The sequence below is a fragment of the Fukomys damarensis genome, unplaced genomic scaffold, assembly GCF_012274545.1.
Source record: "Fukomys damarensis isolate Sample0158 unplaced genomic scaffold, DMR_v1.0_HiC HiC_scaffold_5, whole genome shotgun sequence".
Classification (NCBI taxonomy): Eukaryota; Metazoa; Chordata; class Mammalia; order Rodentia; family Bathyergidae; genus Fukomys; species Fukomys damarensis.
In genome coordinates, this window is record NW_022900917.1 from 20,032,375 (window position 1) to 20,055,216 (window position 22,842).

The 22,842-nt window shown below is 39.2% G+C and overlaps 1 protein-coding gene across 4 annotated transcripts in view; it reads right to left on the reverse strand.

Annotated features, from left to right (window-relative positions):
• Dpy19l4 (dpy-19 like 4) overlaps positions 1 to 22,836 on the reverse strand; it is a 74,504-nt gene extending 51,668 nt beyond the window's left edge. For all 4 annotated transcript variants that reach the window (XM_033760076.1, XM_010619605.2, XM_033760075.1 and 1 more), the window contains exons 1-6: positions 22,294 to 22,836; positions 14,782 to 14,892; positions 10,457 to 10,581; positions 5,255 to 5,345; positions 4,873 to 4,994; positions 4,619 to 4,764 (exon numbers count right to left, since the gene is read on the reverse strand). In XM_033760076.1, the coding sequence (XP_033615967.1) occupies positions 4,619 to 4,764; positions 4,873 to 4,994; positions 5,255 to 5,345; positions 10,457 to 10,581; positions 14,782 to 14,892; positions 22,294 to 22,339 (641 nt within the window). In that variant the 5' untranslated portion in view covers positions 22,340 to 22,836. The remainder of the gene's footprint in view (positions 1 to 4,618; positions 4,765 to 4,872; positions 4,995 to 5,254; positions 5,346 to 10,456; positions 10,582 to 14,781; positions 14,893 to 22,293) is intronic.
• Between the last annotated feature and the right edge of the window lie 6 nt (positions 22,837 to 22,842).

Sequence of the window (22,842 nt, forward strand, 5' to 3'; positions counted from 1 at the left end):
TTTTTTTTTTTTTGGTACCGGTGATTAAACTCAGGTCCTTGTGCTTTCAAGGCAGGCACTGGAACTACTGAGCTAAATCCCCGGCCCCTAGAGTTTTATTATTCTTTAGATCCATTGAGTTTACATATGAAAGAAGCTATGGAACTGTATAGGTATAGGTACAGTAGTATAGGACTGTGTCTCATCTCCAGGACCGAAAAAAAAAGTCAACTAGGCTTCCTCTTTGAATATGAAGAGAAATATAGTTATCAATTGAAATGACATAAAGTTAATCATATACAGCAGTTTCTAAGATGGTCCGGTCTCCCGGAGTCAATGCTGAAGGGTCTGTACAGAACACGGCAGAGTGATGTCATATGATACCCTCCCTGGACTAGGTTATAAAGGACCTCTGCTTCCATCGTGGCACATTCTCCCAAGTCTCTTGGATCACTCACTATGAGGAGGCCAGCTGCCCAGGGGCACACAGTCCCACAGAGAGGCCTACATGGTAGGAAACTAAGGTCTCCTTGGCCAACAGCCAGCGAGGCATGTAGGCCTCGTAAACAGCCAGGTGAATGAGCTAGAAAGCAGATGGTTCAATTCAACCGAGCCTTCAGGTCACTGTAGTACATGCTTATATCCTTTTTTTCCTTTTCTTCCTTCCTTCCCTCCCTCCTGTCCTCCTCCTCCTTCTTCTCTCCCCGCTTCCTTTTTGTACAGAGGACTGAATCCAGGAAGAAGTGAGCTACATCTCCCAGCCTTTTTAATTTATCTGCTTTTATTTTGAGTCAGGGTCTCACTAAGTTGCCCGGGCTGGCCTCATACTCATGATCCTCCTGTCCCAATCCGTGGAGTAGCTGGGATTACAAGTGTGTGCCACTGCACCCAGCCACAAACTAACACAGTGGGGGACCAGAGATCAAACTCAGGACCTTGCACTTGTGAGGCAGGCATAGTGCCACTGAGCCAAATCCCTGGCCCCAAACTAACATTTTAACTGAAACCTAAAGACTCTGAGCCAGGACCACTGAACTAAGCCTCTCTGGATTTCTGTCCCTTGGAAATGTTACATAATGTTTATTGTTTTGGGCTGTAAAGTTTTGTTAAGCAGCAATAATTAACATATCATATAATCAAGAAAGTAAATCATTCAGAAGCCTGTATTCTTTTTTTCTGGTATTGGGGATTGAACTCAGGACCTTGTGCTTGTGAGGCAGGTGTGGCACCACTGAGCAAAATCCCAGGCCCTAAGCCTATATTTTAAACAGAGCAAATGATCTTGTTTGTACTAAACATCAATTTCCTGTAACAAGCAAGAGTTTATAGACTTACTAAGTATAGTCATAAGTTTCTGTGGTATCACTAAATTTCTAAAAGTCGTAACAGAATTGTAGAACTAACTGTATAAAGTAACAATATTTTCTAATATGTACTTTTTGACATAACAAGAAACCATCTTATCCCTCTAGCTCGCATTCTTTACTAAAAGGAACAAAAAGCTCCAAAGAGAAATGGCCAACTCCAAATCTTCCACAGGGAATGTACACAACCTGCTCACCTTGTTGAGCCAGCAGACAAGAACATTTTAAAACAATGATGAAGTTCTACCAAGATAACTCAGGAAACAGCCTGAAAGTACTCCAATTAACCAAACTTGTGACAAACCTCAGCAACAAAAGACCACTGATAGTAATGGATTGAGCCCACTAAAACAATGAAAATCCTGAAGTATAGAAAGATGCTAAAAAAAAAAAAAGAGGAAGCCAGAAACAAAGGTTTTTATAACTACCTGAAATAAACATTAAAATAATCTCTTATTTACAAACTGATAAAGTGAAATTAAGCATTTGTTCTGACATCAAAATAGTTAACTAAAATGTAACCACCATACTGGGTGTGGTGTGCAGGCCTATAATCCAAGCACTGGGAAGGCTGAGGCAGAAGTTTTGAGGCCAGCCTGGGCAGTAGTTTATTCAAGTATAATTTGAACTACATAGCAAGACCCTATCTGAAAAACACAAAATAAATAAATAAATTATAACCAAGGAGATCTGCCTAATGAAAAAGAATCTACATTTGAAGAATAAAGAATACAGATTAACAAAACAGAAAAAATTATAAACCCTAATGAGATTACTACTTTAGACAAAAATAATCCACTGGGGTAGGTATTTGTGGTAAAAATGGTGCCAAAAAATACCACACAGATTATTTTCTGGTCACGAGAGAGAAACATAACTATTCAATGGAGAGATCGGACTGTCCTCTTCAAAACTAGTAGTCAGGGCTGGGGATTTAGTTTAGTGGCACAGCAAGTGCAAAGCCCTAAGTTTGATCCCCAGTACCAAAAAAGCCCCCCAAACACTACTAGTCAATCTCAGCTTCGGTAGGGGTAAAATAGTGAAACAGCATATCACTTTTAACACTGTGCAACATGAAAAACGTCATCTGTAATATATTCTAACCTGAAGTATCTATTTTAAAATTACCAGATTGCAGAAACATAAAATGGTAAGAGCTAAATGACACAAAAAGGATTCAAGAAGAGAAAACCAAAACATGACTTTCCATAAGACAGCTAACTTGACCTCTTATAAAATAGCAACTACAGTACATTTAATGAGAATTAAAGAACATGTTAACCAAATGCAATATGCAGTCCTGGATTCATTATTGTTTTTTGTTTGGTTTGGTTCGGTTCGGTACCGAGGATGGAAGTCAGGCACTTGCACTTGAGAGGCAGGTGGCTGGAACCACTGAGCCAAATGAGACATTGTTTCAAAATAAAATTTAGAAAGGGTTAGTGATGTAGCTTAGTTGTAGAGTGCTTATCTAGCATGAATTCAATCCCCAATACTATTTAAAAAAAAAAAAAAAAAGAAAAAAAAAAAAGGAAAAAAAGAAAGGAAAAGGGAAAAGAAAAGAAAACCAGTACCACCACCCCCAAGATCTAAAAGAAATATAGCTCCTAATGCTGTATCTCAGTACCTTGAAAGCCTATTTTTCATCTGGCAACTGCCTAAAGAAAATACGTAACAGAAGAAATGTTGCATTTTTTTTTTTTTTTTTTTTTTTTTTTTAACTCACTATGTAGCCCAGGTTGGTCTCAAACTCACAGCAATCCTCCTGCCTCAGCTTCCCGAGTGCTGGGATTACTGGCACGCGCCACCACGCCCGGCGCATTTCTAATCATTTTAAGTGCTATGATGGAGGATGCTATTGGAGTGCATGTCTACAATACAAGAAATAAATTTATAGCTAGTTGTGGTGGCAGTCACTTATAATCCCAGCACTCTGAAAACTGAGGCAGGAGGACCGTAAGTTTAGGCCATGTCTGGGCAACTTAGTGACTAAGCAAAGAACCTGTCTCAAAATAAAAAATGGGGATTTGGGGATTTAGCTCAGTGGTAGAGTACTTGGGTAGCAAGTGTGAGGCCCTGGGTTCAGTCATTAGCACCAAAAAATTAAAACATAAATAAAAAATTTAAAATGGGCTGGGGGGCTGGAGATTTAGCTAAGTGGTTCCACCACTTACCTTGCACGCACAAGGTCCCAAGTTCGATCCCCGGTACCAAAAAACAACAACAATAAAACGGGCTGGAGATGTAACTCAGTGGAAAAGCCTTGGGTTTAATCTCCAGTGTCACAAAATAAGTTTATGACACTGACCAATTCCAGGGAAATTTTATGGCATGTCTCTGACCAGCCATCCATTTCACCCCTATTCTCTTTTAACTTCCTACTAAAGTTCCTTTGATCACCAAAGGGGATGAGTTTATTCATTTAAAGTGTACTTTTTCTTTCTTTTTTTGGTACCAGGGATCAAACTTGGAACCTTGGTGCTTGCAAGGCAGGAGGCAGAACCAATGAGCTAAATCCCCAGCCCACAAAGATACCAGTAATTTTTGTTTTGTTTTGTTTGGGTTTTTTGGTTTTTTTTGGTACCAGGGATCAAACTCAGGACCTTGCATTTTCAAAGTGCACTTTATAGATTAATGTGCAATAATTATCCATGATAGTTAACAGTGATATATCTGATGCTTTCTACTTTTCAAGAAGCTGTATCATCAATTTTAAATAAAAGGAAAAGAAGATGTATATTCATGTAGTCCAATGTACTGTGTCTGTAACGGATACAAAACTGGGGAACCGCCTTGCAACTGTTGCATGACAATATAAATTTATTATCTCACAAAGGCCAATGGGGCTCCACTAAGTATAAAATTGAGGCATTAGCCAGGGCTGTGGTTCTCCTCCAGATCAGGTGTATGCTAGGCAAGTGCTGGAGGACTCTTATAAGTTCACTGGTTGTTGGCAGAATTCATTGCCTCCTCACTTCAAGCCAGCAGTGGGACAGTGAAATCTTCTCATGCTTTGGTTTCTGATTTCCCGCTGTATACCTCCTAGAGAAAGCACTCTGCTTTTAAGGGCTCATGTAGTTAGATCAGACCCACAAGGTAATCTTTCCATCTTAAGATAAACTGTGTCATCCCATATAATACAATATAACCAGAAGTATGATGTCAGCATAATCACAGCTTTGGGGATTAGGCTGGGGGGGTCTTGGGGTGGGAGCATTTTCAGAATTGACTAGTATAGCCACAAAAAATTGTAACTATCAATTAAAATACCTTACCTGTTAATAATGAACCATGCAACAGTAAGCATTCCTGCTAGCCATGTTCCACTCATAAGCCAACTTGTAACAAATAAAGCAGTAACATATATTCCTTGCAATCCAAAAACAATGCCAATATAGAAATACATAGGCTCAATAATCTCCTAAATGGAAAAAAGGGGGTAATAATAGGATGACAATCAACAATTTGAGGGTTCATAAGTGTGAGAAAAATAGTAAGAAAAAAAATACATACAAAGAAAAATACATACATTGCTACCAGTTGCTTGATATAAAACACTGGCAATAAGTTCTGGATAAAGTGACATTTGCTGCACTGCATTTATAGTCTTCAGAGATACAGTTTTGTTATTGTGTGTCAGCTCGTAGATGCCTAAAGACAGATTTTTCTCCAGATTATTTATTCTGCTTTTAAAATAATTGAATAAGCATGGTATTCATTGGCCATCCAATATACTATTAAGAAAGATCCCAAAATACAATACTCCATGCCTAATCTGTTCAATGTTTTTACCAAGTATGAGAGAAATACCTACTCTCTGAGACAAATCTCCATATTCTAAGGCTCCAATATTGAAGAACAACATTTATTCTAGGAAAATACTGTTATTATAAATACAACTTTCATCATACCTCTCTCAAATGAAGGCGCCTTTAACATATCTTTATAATAGGAGTAATAAATAGCACTGTCACCCTGAAATGTGATTTCCCGTTCAAGTTCCTAAAATAAAATGAAATGAGTATTTAAATACCAATATATTAAATTTCAGCAGTAATCTTCCTTTTCCCTTAACTTCCATATTAACATATCTACTGTTTTATTCAGATGTGTTTGAATTTTCCTTAATCCGTAGCCATATTAATAAGGTTAAACTTTTTAATAATCTAACAATCATTTTAATGAAACAATTCAGGATGCAAATAAATTAAAATTCATAAATCACCTATTTTCTGTATAAGGAAAAATTTTTTTTTTTTTTTCAAACTCAGGACCTTGCGGTGGCAAGGCAGGCAGCAGCACTGAGCTAAATCCCTGGCCCTGTACAAGGAAAATTCAGAAGGAATATCCTAAAAAATAGTAAGACAAGTAATAACAAGTGATAGTTGCAGGGTCACAAGTCCATAATAAAAACATAAACTTCAGAAGAAAGTAGTATTTTCTATTATTATTCCATGTCCTTATGTATCCTGGACAGCAAATCCTTAATTAGCACTTTAGAGGGGCAGGTACTGTACTTAACTAGGGGTTTTCAAATCAACTTCCAGTAACACAACCAAGACTTAAAATTCTTAAAATGAGGCTATTAAGAAAGAAGAATGAGAGCCAGGGATTTAGCTCAGTGGTTCGGTGGCCTGCCTTGCAAGCGCAAGGACCTGAGTTCAATCCCCAGTACCCAAAAAAAAAAAAAGGAAGAATGAAGGGCCGGGGGTTTAGCTCAGTGGTGCCACTGCCTGCCTTGCAAGCTCAAAGACCCAAGTTCAATCCCCAGTCCCCCCGCAAAAAAAGAATGAAGAATGGAGTACTTGAAAATATGCTAAATTAAACTTTCATGAATCCATATCCTTTTTAAAAATCAAATGATTTCTTTTTATGTATAATACAGGCTTGAGGGCCGGGGATTTAGCTCAGTGGTTCGGTGGCCTGCCTTGCAAGCGCAAGGACCCGAGAGTTCAATCCCCGGTACCAAAAAAAAAAAACAGGCTTGACCATCCCTAACCCAAAATCTGAAATCTTACATGTTGCAAAATCCAAAACTTTTTGTGAGCCAATATGATGCCACAGTGGACATTTCCACACCTGACCTCGTGTGACAGGTTGTATTCAAAATGCAGGTGCATTAAAAACACTTTTTTTTTTTTTGGTTTTTTTGAGAAAGGGTCTATGTAGTTGAGACTGCCCTGGAACTCACTATGTCTCGAACTCACAGCGATTCTCCTGCCTCAGCCTCCCGAGTGCTGGGATTACCACCTTGCCCAGCTTAAAAACACTTTATAAAATTAGCCAGAGGCAACATGTATAAAGTATGTATGAAATATAAACAAATTTCATGTTTAGATTTACGTCTTACCCAAGATATCCCATGATGTATATATAAATACTAACTCAAAAAATCTTCAAAATCTAAAACACTTCTCGTTCCAAACATTTCAGAGAAGGGAAATTCAATCTATATTTACCAATTAATACAAAGACAAAAGCTATTAGGGCAGTTTTTCCAAAGTCTGGACTTCCTAAGATGTTAATGGATATTACTTGGAGTTCTGTAGTTTTTTTTTTGTTTTGTTTTTGGTACCGGTGATCAAACTCGGGTCCTTGTGCTTGCGAGGCAGGCAGCAACAACACTGAGCTAAATCCCCAGCCCTGTAGTTAAATTTTGAGATAGGCTGAATTAAACAAAATTAAATGAGTTCTTTTTTGTGTGTGTGCAGAATTTTTCAAGAGTTTCAGTCTATGTTATGCATTGTGAATCTCTAAGAGGAAGTCTTTCTCTAAGTCTATTTAACTGATGACCTCTTTTTTCCCACTTAGTGCTTGCTATGGTCTAGATGCTTATGCCTCCCAAAATTCATATGCTGAAAACTAATCCCCAGTGAGATGGTATTTGAAAGTTGGGTGCCAGGTATGGTGGCGCACATGCCTGTTATCCCAGCACTTGGGAGGCTGAGACAGGAGGATTACTGTGAGTTTGAGACCAGCCTGGGCTACAAAGTGAGTTCCAGGGGAGTCTCAACTACATAGTGAGACCCTGTCTCAAAAACCCAAAAAAAAACCAGAAAGAAAGCGGGGTATCTGGAAGTTAATTAAGTCATGAAAACAAAGCCCTCGTGATCAGGATTAGTGTCCTTATAAGAGAGGACTCAGAATGATCAAAGGTCTCCAAAAGAACCTTTGCCCCTTCTGCAGGGAAGACATAGCAAGAAGATGGCTCGCTATGATCTGAGAAGTAAGTCTTCCTAGAATTCAAGCTGCTGGTGCATCCTCCTGGACTTCCAGCCCCAGTTCAGGGTATTTTGTTATGACAGCCTAAATGGACTAAGAGCTTATTAACTAAATAAATTACTTTAAAATGATTCTTAAATGGAAAAAACATTTGTTTCTTGCCAGGATTTTAAAAATTAAACTCTCAATCATTGCTTCTTAAATTTGCAGTGCATCTGAAACATCTAGAGACCTTACAAAATCCTAAGAGGGGGAGACCTGAGACGCTGCCATTCTGAACATGCTGCCAGGTGGTGTACTCTTGGCCCATATGTGATACTTTGAAACCCAAAGTGCTTGACAATTATCATTTATATTCTCAAACCTTTCGTTGGTCTCAGTTCTGTCCCTTTCCCCAAACTAAGAATCTGAGAGGGGAGGATATTTTCTGAAAGCTGCACAGATGACTCAATCACACAACTGGTATTGAGATTGATAGAGCTAGCTAACCAGCTAGTAGCTAGCTAGCTATCTATATTTTAGTACTATTCTTTCCATCTATCTATATTTTAATACTATTCTTTCCATCTCTCTACCTATATTTTAGTACAGGGACCAAATCCAGAACGTCATCTAGGGCCGGTGATGTACCTCAGCGGTTCCACCGCCTGCCTTGCAAGCGCAAGGACCTGAGTTTGATTCCTGGTACCAGAAAATTCTCAGAACATCATCCATGTTGGACAAGCACTCTATCACTGAGCACTGAGTCACACTCCAGCCCTCTCCATGACACATTAAGGAAAAGCATATGCTAGTGTAATAGCTTAATCAACACATGTGTAGCCAGGAATTATTGAGTTAAGTGTTTTGGTGGTGGTAGATAAATCAATGGCAAAAAATATTCAGTCATCTTCACTACTTTCACTACTTCCTCAAAATTAGGAACAATGACATCTCGGTCTGAGCTCCAAACTAAAAACTGTAAGTCAAGTGACCTTCGAAAGCAAACTTATATAACAACAGTGACTAAAGCGTCTGTAAATTACACACAATTCAAAATCAAACATTGGGCCAAGGATTTAGCTCAGTGGTGCTGTCCCCTGCCTCGAAAATGCAAGGTCCCAAATTTGAACCCTAGTACAAAAAAAACAAAAACACCAAACATTAAACGGCAATATAAGAGATGGGTGAGGTGGTACATGCCTGGAACCTCAGCACTTGGAGGCTGAAGCAGTAGGATTGCTTTGCATTCGAGGCCAGCATGGACTACACAGTGAGTTCAAAATTAGACTGAACTACATACCGAGACCCTGTCTCAAAAATAAAACAGAAACCCAGTAATATGAGGCAACATCTTCATAGATACTATTTTCTGCCTATTACTCATTTTCAACCTCCCAAATTCTAACCATGTAATCTAAACATTAAAATATTTTAATGCTGGAATGTCCACAGATGGTTTCCAAAATGTGAGCTATAAAAATTACTACAAGGTTGACTAAACTTCGTAACATTTCACTGTTACTGAAAGTCTCTGTAGGATTCAGCTTGACCTTAATGCAGTGATCCTGAGACATAACTACCACAACTGCTCTCTACAGTTTCCCAGCATATAACTAGTATACATAGTTTCCCTGACACAATCAGAGTATACAATTAAGGTGGTTTATGAAGCTTTACAACCGGGACCCTGGCATTGTCAGCACCAGGAACGTGCCTAATGTCCTTGAAATTAGCTCAAGATAAACCAGGTACATTCTGGCTAGGATGAAGCCACTTTTATCCTGACCATTACATAAACCCCTCTCTCCCCCTTCTGATCCAAATCACAAAAACCCACCTGTCTTGCTGACCACCTATGACATGCATCTGTCCCTGAGTCCCCCAATAAATTATACTCAGTTGCAACCCTGGGTCTGTCTGCCTCTTTCTTCAGTCTCATAACATCTAGCAGCCAGTTTTTGTCTGCTAGGACCAGGTTTTTCCAGAACAGTCTCTGAAAAATTAATTGTACAGAGCACCTTCCAAACTTCTACTCTGTGAAGAATCCTATGACAATGACAAAGAGAACTTCTGTAAACAGTGTGAAATCTACAGAATGTTAAGGTAGTATAGAATAATCACTGTCTTTTGCTTCTGTAATTTGCTTTGCTTTGCTTGTTTCTTAGTACAACAGTATCGGAGATCTCATCACTAACTACAAAGCTCAAAGGCAGCAGACCCAGGGTGAGACCAGCTGTTCAAACTAAGATAACAATTGCCATGCATAGCTAACTGGGTGAATCCTAAAAAGAAACATCCTAGCCACAAAGATGCTACACTTGGTCTAAAATTAAATTGTCCTGTGACCCTGAGTGATTGTACATGTGATGGGAACTGAGCGAGCTGGACTGTCTTATCAAACTATCTAAGATGAGGTCATGATTGTAAAACGCCTATAAAAGACAGATTGTAACCCATCTGGGTCTACCATATGGCACAGCCTTTGGTGCAGGGCGACCCTTTGCTAGCAAAGTAACCAATTTGTTTTACCCATTTGCTGTCTCTGTGCATCACTTACCAGTTCCTTCTGCAACAACGTATCTCAAGGTGGATGCTGTGACTATTTTCTCAAAAGAACTTCCACAGCATTTTGTTTCTAATAGCTGTAAATAAGTATTTGTCCCCAGAAAACACACGAGTCAAATTAATATTAAAAGTCGGGTATGGTGGTGCACACCTATAATCCCAGCACTCAGGAGGCTGAGGCAGGAGAATTCTTGTGAGTTCGAGACTAGCCTGGGCTACACAGTGAGTTCCAGATCAGTCTCAACTACACAGTGAGACCCTGTCTCAAAACACCAAAACAAAACACTCAAATTAATATTAAATACTAAATCACCTTTCATATGCTCAAATTTCTTTGTGCTTACCTGCCTGTTGGAAAACCAGAATTTCCGTTCATGGAATGCGGATAAGTAGAATGCATACATCATACCACTAGTAACTGCAGCAAGACAGCCAATGAAAATCTTTGCAAAACGCTGAAATATTACATCTGAAAAAGTATATTAAAAGTAATCAAAAGATATGTACTATAGATGTGATGTGATAAAAACAGCACTCTAACTCAGTAGTTTCTCTCCCAAAACCCATGACTCTAAGCTAATCATGAAAAAAAAAAAAAATCAGATAAATCCCAACAGAGAGGGAACCAACAGTCTACTTACTAGTCCTCAAGACTGTCAGTCATCAAAATAAGAAATCTGTAAAACCTGACATAGCCAAGGGAGTCCAAGAAATCATGACAACCAAAAGTAATGTGGTATCTTCTATGCAGTCCGAAAAAAGAACATTAGGTAAAAATCAAGGAAATCTGAATAAATCACGGGTCTTAGTTAATAAAAATGTATAGGGCCGGGGATTTAGCTCAGTGGTGTTACTGCCTGCCTCACAAGGCCAAGGACCGGAGTTTGACTCCAGTACCAAAAACAAACAAACAAACAAAAAACAATGCATCAAAATCAGTTTCTTAAATTGTAGCCAATGTACCACACAAGTGTAAAATGTCAATACTGGGAAGCCTGTGTGTGGGAGAGTATAATGTAAGAATTCTGTACTATCTGCTCAATCCTGTATAATTCAGCATGGTTCCAAAAGTTAAAGTCTAGTAGCCGAGCATGGTGGCACGTGCCTGTAATCCCAGCACTCAGGAGGCTGAGGCAGGAGGATCGCTGTGAGTTTGAGACCAGCCTGGGCTACATAGTGAGTACCAGGTCATTCTCAACTACACAGTGAAGGCCTGTCTCAAAAAAACCAAAAAGAAAAAAAAAATTAGACTCTATAGTCTGCAAGACAAAAGGGTCTGGACATCTGTTTCACAACAAGATAAATATGCTTAACACTACTGAACTGTACACTTAAAAACAGTTAAGGGCTGGGGATTTGGCTCAGTGTTTCTGCCACCTGCCTCACTAGTGCAAGGACCTGAGTTTGATCCGCGGTACAAAAAAAAAAAAAAAAAACAAAAAACAGTTAAGATGGTAAAAAAGTTAATATCCATTAATTTTGAAAATTAATCAATTATATGGCTGGGTGTGGTGGCACATGCCTATAATCCCAGCACTCAGGAGGGTGAGGCAAGTGAATTGCAATGAGTTCAAGGCCAGCCTGAACTGCATAGCAAGATCCTGTCTAAAAAAAAACAAAAACAACTAGTTAAATACAATGTCCAAAAGAAAAATATATGAAAAAATGGAAATAAAGTGTTTGCAAATGGGGAAGGGAGGAGGGGGTAAAGGGAGGGCAGGGACAATGGGAAAAAATGAGAACCAAGACCTGTCGTGTAAAGGTACACGATCCCAATAATGAATGTAACTGTACTGTATACCTAAAATGTACCAATAAACTCAATGGGAATAAATACATACATACATACATACCATGTCCAATATTTAAAGTATGCTGGCCATAGTAGTACACACCTGCAATCCCAGTACTGTGGGAAGCTGAGGCAAGAGGACTACAGATTCAAGCCTAGCCTGAACAATTTAGCTATTTAATGGAACACTGCCTGAAAATTTTTTTTATTTTCCTTTTTGTTTGTTTGTTTGTTTGAGACAGGGTCTCACTATGTAGTTGAGACTGACCTGGAACTCACTATATACCCCAGGCTAGTCTCAAACACACAGTGATCCTCCTGCCTCAGCCTCCTGAGTGATGGGATTACAGGGGTGTACCACTATGCGTGGCTTATTTTCCATTTTTGAGACAGGGTCTCATGTAGTTCAGGGTGGTCTTGAAGTCACTATGCAGCCCAGGCTGGGCTCAAACCTGTGACAGTCCTTGCCTTTCAACCTCTGCAGTGCTGGTAATATAGGGTATGCCACACCTGGACTGTCTTTTGGTCACCTGAAGGCTCAGGCTCCTCTACACAGCCTTCAAAGTCTCTCTTCTGTATACAGGCAGATCTCAGGTCTCATGTAGTTCAGGGTGGTCTTGAAGTCACTATGCAGCCCAGGCTGGGCTCAAACCTGTGACAGTCCTTGCCTTTCAACCTCTGCAGTGCTGGTAATATAGGGTATGCCACACCTGGACTGTCTTTTGGTCACCTGAAGGCTCAGGCTCCTCTACACAGCCTTCAAAGTCTCTCTTCTGTATACAGGCAGATCTCAGTGTCCTTAAACAGACACTGGCCTGGGATTTCTCAATCAACTCTGCACAGGAAAGGATGTTGTAATATTCCTTCAGAACTCTTTAAGGGATAAATCTGTATCTGAGACCAGATGGAAGGACAGGACAAAGGGCCAGCATTCAGGTCTTAACTCAAGGCTCTGGTCCTAAGTTAAAACTAAAATTCCGGTCACAAACTAAGTTGTTCATATGTCAGGCTCGTCATAACTTGAGGGCCCACTGCAGCTCACCATGAAAGCTTCCCAGTACAGAAAGAGAAAGTAAGTGGGGGGCCCTCCAAGTGTAGGGGAATTCTTCCAGGAAGCGGTATAATAAATTGTCTTGGATAATGAAACTATTCCATAGCTTGTTTTGGTTATATTAATGTCAAAACTCATTTAATCAAATACCTAAGATTCTGTTCATTTAATTATATGTTAATTTTACTCAATTTTGGGGCCAGGGATTTAGCTTAGTGGTTCCACCTCCTGCCTCGCAAGTGCAAGGTCCTAAATTCAATCCCCAGTATTAAAAATTTTACTCAATTTTACTAATTAGGGACTGAAGGTATAGTGACATAGCTCAGTGATAAAGAATATGTATTTTGCATGTATAAGGTCCTAAGTTCCATACCTAATATGAAAAACAAAAACAATTAGCTTTAGCATAAAAATATTTTATTGGCTTTTTATCTTAATTCCAGTCAGCCCTAGTTACAACAATTGCATCCACAAGTTTTTTCTAGATATAGCTTGTAAGAGCCTAATTACATATAGTTTAAGCTCATCAAACTTTTGTAAGCCAACAGACTTAGTTCTTTTCCCTCAATTCTATGTCCAATTAAAAGGATTTAGTAGGAAATACCTTCATTCGTGTATCTGTTTTTTTTTGTTTGTTTTGTTTTGGTACCAGGGATTGAACTCAGGACCTCGCCTTTGCAAGGCAGTGTGCAGAACCACTGAGCTAAATCCCTGGCCCTTCTTGATATTTGTTTGTTTGTTGAGACAGGGACTCATTGGGAGAGAATTTTGAAAGCTTGTGTTTGGTTTATTACAGCCCTCACCCCATAGATCTTTTCCTTTTGCTGATTCGTTTTTAATTATTCACTATTATAAATCAACTATAAATACAACTGTATCCTGGAATCTGTGAGTCTTCCATGCTTGTCACTGAACATGGGGTAACCCTGGGGTCTGAGTGATTCAGAGCTGGCCCTGGTGTACAGCTCAGATTCATGCTGAGGAGATAAAACTGAGTCTTCCTTAAGGTGGGGGAGGTAATGACTGCATTCTATCTGAGAAAAGGGAGTAAATATTTATGATCACAAAGACAGACTTGATCATTACTCCCAACTATTTTCTCTTTCCCTATAGAAATATTACAGGAGGTGGGGATTAGGTCAGTGGTAGAGTATGTGTTCAGCACACACACAATGTTAGGTTAGATCCCGGGTATGAGGAAACAAACGAACGAATGAATAAAAATAGTATTCATTTCTGCCCACTACCATGTGACTTGCAGTGCTTTCCTGTAATCAGCACTCACTTCTGCATCCCATGGTCTGGATCGACTATGACCTCTGGGGCTGACAAGATGGAGTATAAGCAACAGGGGCCAGTTCAGCAGAAACCTGAAGAGGTGCCACAGGGCTCTGCCTACTCCTCTGCTCTTTTCCTCTGCCCAAGAAAAAAATGCCCAAATAAAGGCTGTTCCTTTATAACACATGAAGCTACACTAGCTACCTGAGGCCACAACATGTGGTATACATCAGAAATAAATGTCTACTATAAGGCAGTGATGCTTAGTGGTTGCTCTCTGATGGACACAAAACTGAATAAAGTTGAAAATACGTTCATATATTTTAAAGTACTAAAACATTCTCTCTCTTTTTTTGAGAGGTCATATTCTATAATTTAAACTGGCTCTGAACTCACTATGTACCTCAGGCTGGCCTCAAACTCAGAGATCCTCCTGCCTCAGCTTCCCCAATGCTACGATTAAAGGCATGTAACACCACATCCACCCAAAACATACTTTTGATCATGACTATTTTTGCAATAATAGTAAAACTTCAAATCTAACTTACATTTTGGAGCTCTTTCAGGAATTGGAGTGTCACTGATTTTCTCTTCTTTGGCAGATTCCTTATTTTCTGAAGACTTTGGCTTTTTTCTTTGGCATAGTTCTACAGTTGGACCTTAAAATACACAAGACATTATTACAACAGTGTGTCAGTAATCTGTAACCCACGTTCATTGACTTTTACTATATTAAATCAGAAATCACACTGAGACCGATTAGTAGCAAAATTTTTAAATAATTATATTAGCACCCCCTGCACATTATCTTTAGTACGAAAAAAAGTCAGTATGGGCTCTTTCCCTCCCTGTTTTCAGAGTTCTATTGATAAGCCAACAAGCTTTTCTCTGGAGATTTGTTTTTTAACTTTTCAAATTATTTTTATTAAATTTATTGGTACATAATGATTTTCTAGGATCACCATGAGCTTAAGGCCAGCCTGAACTACAAAGTGAGACCCTGTCTCGAAAAAAGATATCATACTGAAGACTAGGCAAATAATTGTGCTTATGATTGTTAGGCCTTAAAAAAACGAGTTTAATTTTGATAATTTTAGGGTTTGACAGTGATGTGTTAAATCAAAAGGGCCAGGGATAAAGCTCAGTGGTTCCGCCACCTGCCTCACAAGCACAAGGTCCCAAGTTCAATCCCCAATACAAAAAAAAAAAAAAATTCCATTGCCAAGGATGACTGGCTGAAACTATGAAATGTGATGGGCAAACACAGTGAATGTTAAACTACAGAAATTCCAGCAAAACACATACTGCCTTTAACTCTCCTCCTCTCACAACACTCCGGCTTGCTTCACACAAACTTATCCCGTGGTTCTTGCCACTCGGAAGCCATCCTGGAAGTCCTCTTTAGTGAGTGATTTCAGTTGGGTTAACTGGCTGCCAAGTTGTCCCAATGCACTATAAAACATTTATTTACCTTTCAAGGTCATTTTGAGTTTGGGAAAGAGCCAGAAGTAGCATGGTGCCAGCAATGTAATGTCTTTATTAAAGAGAAATTGCCATAAACATTTTAAACTGATTGAGGACATCAAGGGAGCGGCTAAAAGACACTCAGAGGACCTTCAGAACTGCTTGAAGAAATGTCAGTAACCATGGAATAAGTGTCTTCAAAGAATATGTGGTAGAGTATTTTGAGAGAGTAATGGCAATGTGTCTTTTAGTGTAATAGATTTTTTTAAAAAATACACATTCAGTGTAGTTTTCTTTCACACTCTGTATCCTGTTTGCTGATGCTGTCATTTTCATAGTTATGATTTGCTACAACGCCGACTGTGTTAAAGATAAGCACCCATTCCCTCACCAAGGGTATGCCCAGCTGATTGCCAGAGGGCAACATTTTGACTCTTAATCTGGACACTGGGTTAAAAAAATTATAAAATGGTTTGATTATTTCTCTTTCCCAGTTTGATTCTTAAGCTTTCTCAAATCTTTGAGAGAAGGGTTTGTGTTCAGAACTTGTTGAGACTGCTTATACAATCACTTTGGAGTCACAACAAGAAACTATATTTCATCTTAAAATGTATTGTACAAGGGTACGTGACTGGGGAACAGCAGCACAAGCCGGTAGTAGAGGCTCTCTGGGGAACGAAGCAGGATTGCCAGTTCTAGGTGAGCTTGGGCTACACAACAGATTTAAAGCCAGATAGGACTAATAGTGAGATTGTCTCCAAAAAAATTATGTTATAAACGCTAAAAGTATTGAAATGATACAAATTTGGGGGGTTTTGTTTTTTGGGTTTTTTTTTTTTTGTTTTTTTGGTATTGGGGATTCAAACTCTGGTCCTTGTGCTTGCAAAGAAGGTGGTAGAACCACTGAGCTAAATCCCCTGCCTAAAATGATACAAGTATCGAAGCAAACTTTCAAATGTGTTTTTCATTAATGTTATCCAACCAATTGTTTCTAAAATTGAATGTAACACAGAGTTCTAAAAGTATCCAAACAACAGAGATTTATTAAGCAGTTTGTATGTGATTTATTACTTCATGATTATGACTTGAAAAGTAAATGTTCCAATGGGAAGAGAAACAAGGGGAGGGGATGGGAAGGAGGGGAAAATGAATAGATGGGAAAATGTAAACAAAGCTTTTGTAAAAGGGGAGAGGAAGAAGGGTTGAAGGGAGAGGAAAGAAATGGGGAAAAAAGAATCAAGATAAACCATGCATAGGTACAAATTCTCTATGAATCCGCGTGCTGGGATTACAGGTGTGTGCCACTGGCTGAGATGCTATTTATTAATTTATTTACTTAGAACAAAATATTTACTGGTGAGGTGCTATTTTAAAATATTCCAAGATTGGGCTGGGGATTTAGCTCAGTGGTTCCGCCGCCTGCCTTGCAAGCGCAATGACCTGAGTTCGATCCCCAGTACCAAAAAAGAAAAATTCCAAAGTAAGTACTTTTTTTCCAGAATGACTGGAGGACAAGATATTATTTAGTTCCCTATCAAATACATCAGTCATGCATTAACAATTAAAAAAGAAAAAATACAATTGATCATAAAACTATATTTTGTGCATTTTAAAAAATAACCCTAATGGGAAGGGGAAGAAAGGAGAGGGGAGGGGGGAAAGGAAGGGACAAAAAAAGAATAGAAGGGAAAAATAGAAATAAAGCTTTTGTAAATAAGGAGAGGAAGAGGGGTTGAAGGAAAGGATGGGGAATGGGAAAAAAGCAGCAGCAGCAAGATGTATCATGTACAGGTACAAATTCCCTAAGAGAAATGTTATTATTATATATATTTGAAATGTTGCCAATAAGTGTTTTACTTCAAGAAAAATAAAAAAATAATTTTAGCCAGGCGTGATGGCGCACACCTGTAATCCCAGCACTCAGGAGGCTGAGGCAGGAGGATCACTGAGTTTGAGACCAGCCTGGGCTACATAGTGAGTTCCAGGTCATCTTAACACATAGTGAGATCCTGTCTCAAAAAACTAAACTCCCCCCACCCCCCAAAAATGCAAAGGTTACCTGCAAACCACTAACATGAATTCCAGATTAAACAGGAATTTACTACAGATAATGTAACTACTTTTTTTCCCCCAACTTAATTATCTTTTGTTTGTTTGTTTGTACTGGGGATCGAACTGGGGACCTTGCACTTGCAAGACCCAACTTAATTATCTTGTGTGGTAGATGACTAGTATAAGTTCAGAATGTCCCAGTTATGCTTTTTGGGAGGGGGCTGGGGATCAAACTTGGGTCCCTGCACTTGCAAGACATGCAGAACCACTGAGCTAACTAAACCCCCAGCCCCTAGGTTAAGCTTTGAAAAGGGTCCAGGAATTGGTCTCTTGTAGGAGTAGAAGACAGTTTTTCTTGCCTCTTGATGACTAAACTATAAAATATGAGTCTAAATAAATGAATCAAAAAAGGAGAAATGAATCAGCTACTGCTGCTGTTGTTCAGATGGATGGTTCTCTAGCTTTACTGTGAAAAATGAACAAATGTATTTTTTAAAACCTGATATGAAATAAATATCTTTAAATACTATGACAGTTAAGACTAAAACTGTACATTTAGTGTGTGTGTGTGTGTGTGTGTGTGTATGTGTGTGTATAGGTACCAGGGATCAAACTCAAGACCTTGCACTTGCGAGGCAGGCGCAGTGCCATTGAGCTAAATCCCCAGCCCCTACATTTAGTATATTTTATCCACTTCTAGTCTACTATTTATTTTGTAGTCAGTTTAAGTAGTAAAGCCAGTGAAATGAAATTATTAGAAAAGCCAAAGCTTGGATTAGGTCTATTTTTGCATACAAATCTGGGTCAATGAATAAATAACACCATATTCCTTTTCCATGATGCTTTTTTAATTTTCCCTTGTTCTGAGGCAAGCCAAAAAGCAGATGCAATCAACAGAAATGAATATCTATATGAAGTCAAATAAAATCTTCCAAAGAAAGCTATTATTTTTACAGTTTAAAAGATACAAGTTTACTTACTAGTTACACCTGCATGATTATGTACATTAACTGTATCGAACTTCATTTCGTTGGATAATTTCAGAAGTCAGCTTAACAAAGTTGACACAGTTACTGAACCTGTGATACAGGACTAATAGACGAGCTATGTAGGTAGGTCTTTTCTTTTCTTTCCTTTTTTTTTTCCCCCTTTTTTCTGGTACTAGGGATCAAACTCCCTAGCAAGGCAAGCACCAGAACCACTGAGCTAAATCCCCAGCCCAGTAGGTCTTTTCCATTAAACAGGGTCTAAATATATACAGTAAGACAAAGATAAGTCGGGAAAAGAATATTCACATAAAAATGGTAGGGAAGGTGGGAGGTAACTTATTGGCAGAGTGCACAAAGCCCTGAGTTCAATCCCTAGCACTTTCCCCACAAGTGTTCTTACAAAAAAACCTATCATTTTCTTTTCTAAAATGTTCTTTACTGAATAAGACATTTTACAGGAACAATTAAAGTGTTCTCTTTGTGCACATAAATGGATTTTATTTATAAAAGTACAATTTACACAAAATTTGCATATATTCCTAAATAATTTATGAAGTATACAAATCATAATAGTTATCTCTCAAGAATCTATATAATACCAATGATCAAGGAATACACAAATAAATGACAATGGATCTATAAGACATTATTTTCTGTAATGCCACATATTTTAAGGTACTATTTAGTAACAGTTTTACAAGGGGAAAAATACCACTATTGCATGTTGGATGCATGCACTGATTTTAAGACATGTCAATTTTAGTGGCATTAAACTGTGGGAGCAAAAAAATATGACATGGAACAATATTGACTTTAGCCAAATTCCTCAAGTTTGCCCCAAAGCTAACTTTCTGCCGGCCACCAAGAAACAAAACTGAATGGGTGCACATTTCACCTCATTTCCTTTTACTGGACTTATAAGCTCTTAATTGAAAGAGGAAGCTTCCAGCTAGGATACACCCAGCTCAATGGTAGAGTGCTTAGGCTCTACCTTTGATTCCCCCAGCTCTGACAAAATAAATAAAAGAAAAGAAAAGGAGAGCCAGGGATGTAGCTCAGTGCACAAGGTTCCGAGTTTGATCCCTAGTACCATAAACAAAAAAGGAGAAAGCCACACATATCTATGTGTGGAAAATAATAAGGTCAAAGCCAATAGGCCAACTGATTAAGTCTGATAGGAAAGATCAGGAATAGAACTCAAGTTTCCTTTTCACTACCTTATGATTGATTATAGCATTTAAAGAAAAAGCCAAACTAAATGAAGATGATTACACAGCCACGAAGATAATTTGCTATTTCAGGCTCTAGCCTAGTGTTCTTCACTTGATTCTTGTTTTGTTTTGTTTTGTTTTGTTTTGTTGGTACCAGGGATAGAACTAGGATCACTGTGCTTACCAGGCAGGCGCCGGAACCACTGAGCTTAAATCCCTGGCCCTCGTCACTTGAAATAGCAGGGCTGAAAGAGGCTTGCAAATGTCCATCCAGACTATACACAGTAATTTTCAAGTAAAATGGTACCACTGTTTTACTCAAAGTTATCATTTCTTTCTTTGTTCTTACATTTCTATCAGGAAGTGCAACTATTTGCACCCTGATCCTCTACCATATCAAGTAAGAATTTTTTTGGAAGATTCCCAAAGAATATTCACATAAGTTAGACAATGAAGAGGATCGATATGAAGGAAAAACAAAATGGAACACAGATAAAACTTGGATACAAGTATATAGACCAGTTTAATTTTTTTTCCTTTTTTTTTTTGGTACCAAGGATCAAACTGAGGACCTTGTATTTGTGAAGCAGGCGGCAGCACTGTTGAGCTAAATCCCTGGCCCTTCCTTCGATTTTTTTGAGGCAGGGTCTCCCTTTGAAGTTCAGACTAGCTCTGAACTCACCATATAGCCCAGGCTGTCCTCAAACTCAGTGATCCTCCTGCCTCAGCCTCCTGAATGCTGGGATTACAGGCATGCACCACCACTGCCAGCTAGACCAGTTTAATTTTAACACAGTGAATTTAAGATAATGTGTTTTAACAACAAAAAAAGTACCATATAAATGGAAAGTACTCAGAATAATGTCTGACACATAATGGTTACTATAAGTATTATTAGCATTATTATAATGACAATTATTCATTGTCGAATATTATATTCCAGTGCCTAACATGCCAGGGACCCAAGTATTTGTGAAGTTAAATATTTGATGAATGAAACTGTATTTTTTTTTTGGTACCGGGGATTGAACTTGCGTCCTTGCGCTTGCAAGGCAGGCCACCAAACTGCTGAGCTAAATCCCCGCCTCAATGAAACTCTATTTTAACAAAACTGCAATTTATTAATTGTTCTACATACAATTAACTTTTTGGATTACCTGTAATTCTACAACCAAAAATTTATCATTTTATACCCAAGTAAATTTTACAAAATGATATAGTCCAGCTGGGAGCGCTGGTGCACACCTGTAATGCCAGCACTCGGGAGGCTGGGGCAGGAGGATTGCATCGAGTGTGAGGCCAGCCAGAGCTACATAGTGAGTTCAAGGACGGCCTGAACTACACAGTGAGACCCTGTCTGAAAAACAAACTAAAATAAAATAAAACGTGGACCAGAGATTTAGCTCAGGAGCACCGCGCCTGTTTCCCAAATGCAAGGTCCTGAGTTCGATCCCCAGTACCAAAATAAAATAAAACAATATAGTCTATTGTTGCACATCATATCTATTTAATCAGGCATAGCTGTAATCTCCTAAGCAACTTTTTTTTCCATTAAGTTTATTGGTGTATTATATTGTATGATGCACAGTAATACTTTAGTATTACACAATTTTTTCATGTTTTAAATTAAGCATGAATGTATTCATAGGAACACATCAACCTGCTCCCATAAATCTGTAACTTGTCAGCAAGCAATATCAGAAAATCTTTTAGCCGAGCGTGGTGGCGCACGCCTGTAATCCCAGCACTCAGGAGGCTGAGGCAGGAGGATCGCTGTGAGTTCAAAACCAGCCTGAGCTACATAGTGAGTTTCAGGTCAGTCTCAACTACATAGTGAGACCCTGTCTCAAAAAAAAAAAAAAAAAGAAAAGAAAATCTTTTAAATGATAATATACTGCAACTGCAGATAAAATCAAGCAAACAAATGGAATTACTTTTTTTTTGTACCAGGGATCGAACTCAGGCCCTTGCGCTTGTGAGGCAGGCAGCAGAACCACTGAGTCAAACCCCCAGCCCCGGAATTACATTCTTACTAACTACACTAATTTTGGCTTTGAAGATGTTTTTAGTAAAATGTCTTAAATTTTTATTAGATTTAAAACTGAAAGGTCAAGGATAAAGGAGGTATGTATAATAGGGGCAGGGCGCAAAGACACAGGATAGTGAAAACTTCTTTGACTTCATCTTTTTTAAAAATCGCTTTCCACTGAATTCTTCAAATTCCCTTGCACTTTGGTTCAAAAGGGCTTAAATCTAAATCAACTACCACGTACACAACTGCACTCACTTAAGGCAAAAAGTCCCATTTTCTATGAGAATGCAAATGGTCAGTCGAGTGACTCACCCAAGCTATCTGCTCCCAGAACCGGTGGAGGTACAGTACTGTACATACTACGAAGTTACTGGGCCGAGAATACTTCCTCAGACTGTCAGCTGCTAAGTTTCTTCCAGCTGCCCATTTCCGTCTCAGACCCACCACCTCCGCGAAGCAGAGCTGGAGGAACTCGTTTTCTGGGTACCGGCCCCGAGAGCAGGGAAAGCTGCCTCCACTTCCACCCTGAGAGCCCTCTGGCCTCTCCTGGCCTCTGCCCTGGCCATACGCCCTGCCCGCTCCCACCCCCAGCGAACCTGGCCTTCCTCACTTTCTGCGATTCATCCTCTCCCGATTCACCTCACCAGGTTCATCCCGAATCCCTGCCCCTATTTATCCCGACGGCACGCGCTGTGAGCACCCACAAACCTCTCAAGAGCGCACTCGGAACGAGCGGCCCTTCGGTTAACAGCTATCACGTTAGCGGTGTTCTCGGTACCCGACACCCACCTTTCCCACAACGACGCCTCCCGCCGCACGCCCGAGCCGCCGGGAGCCCTCGGCTCGGCCACTCCCCCTCCC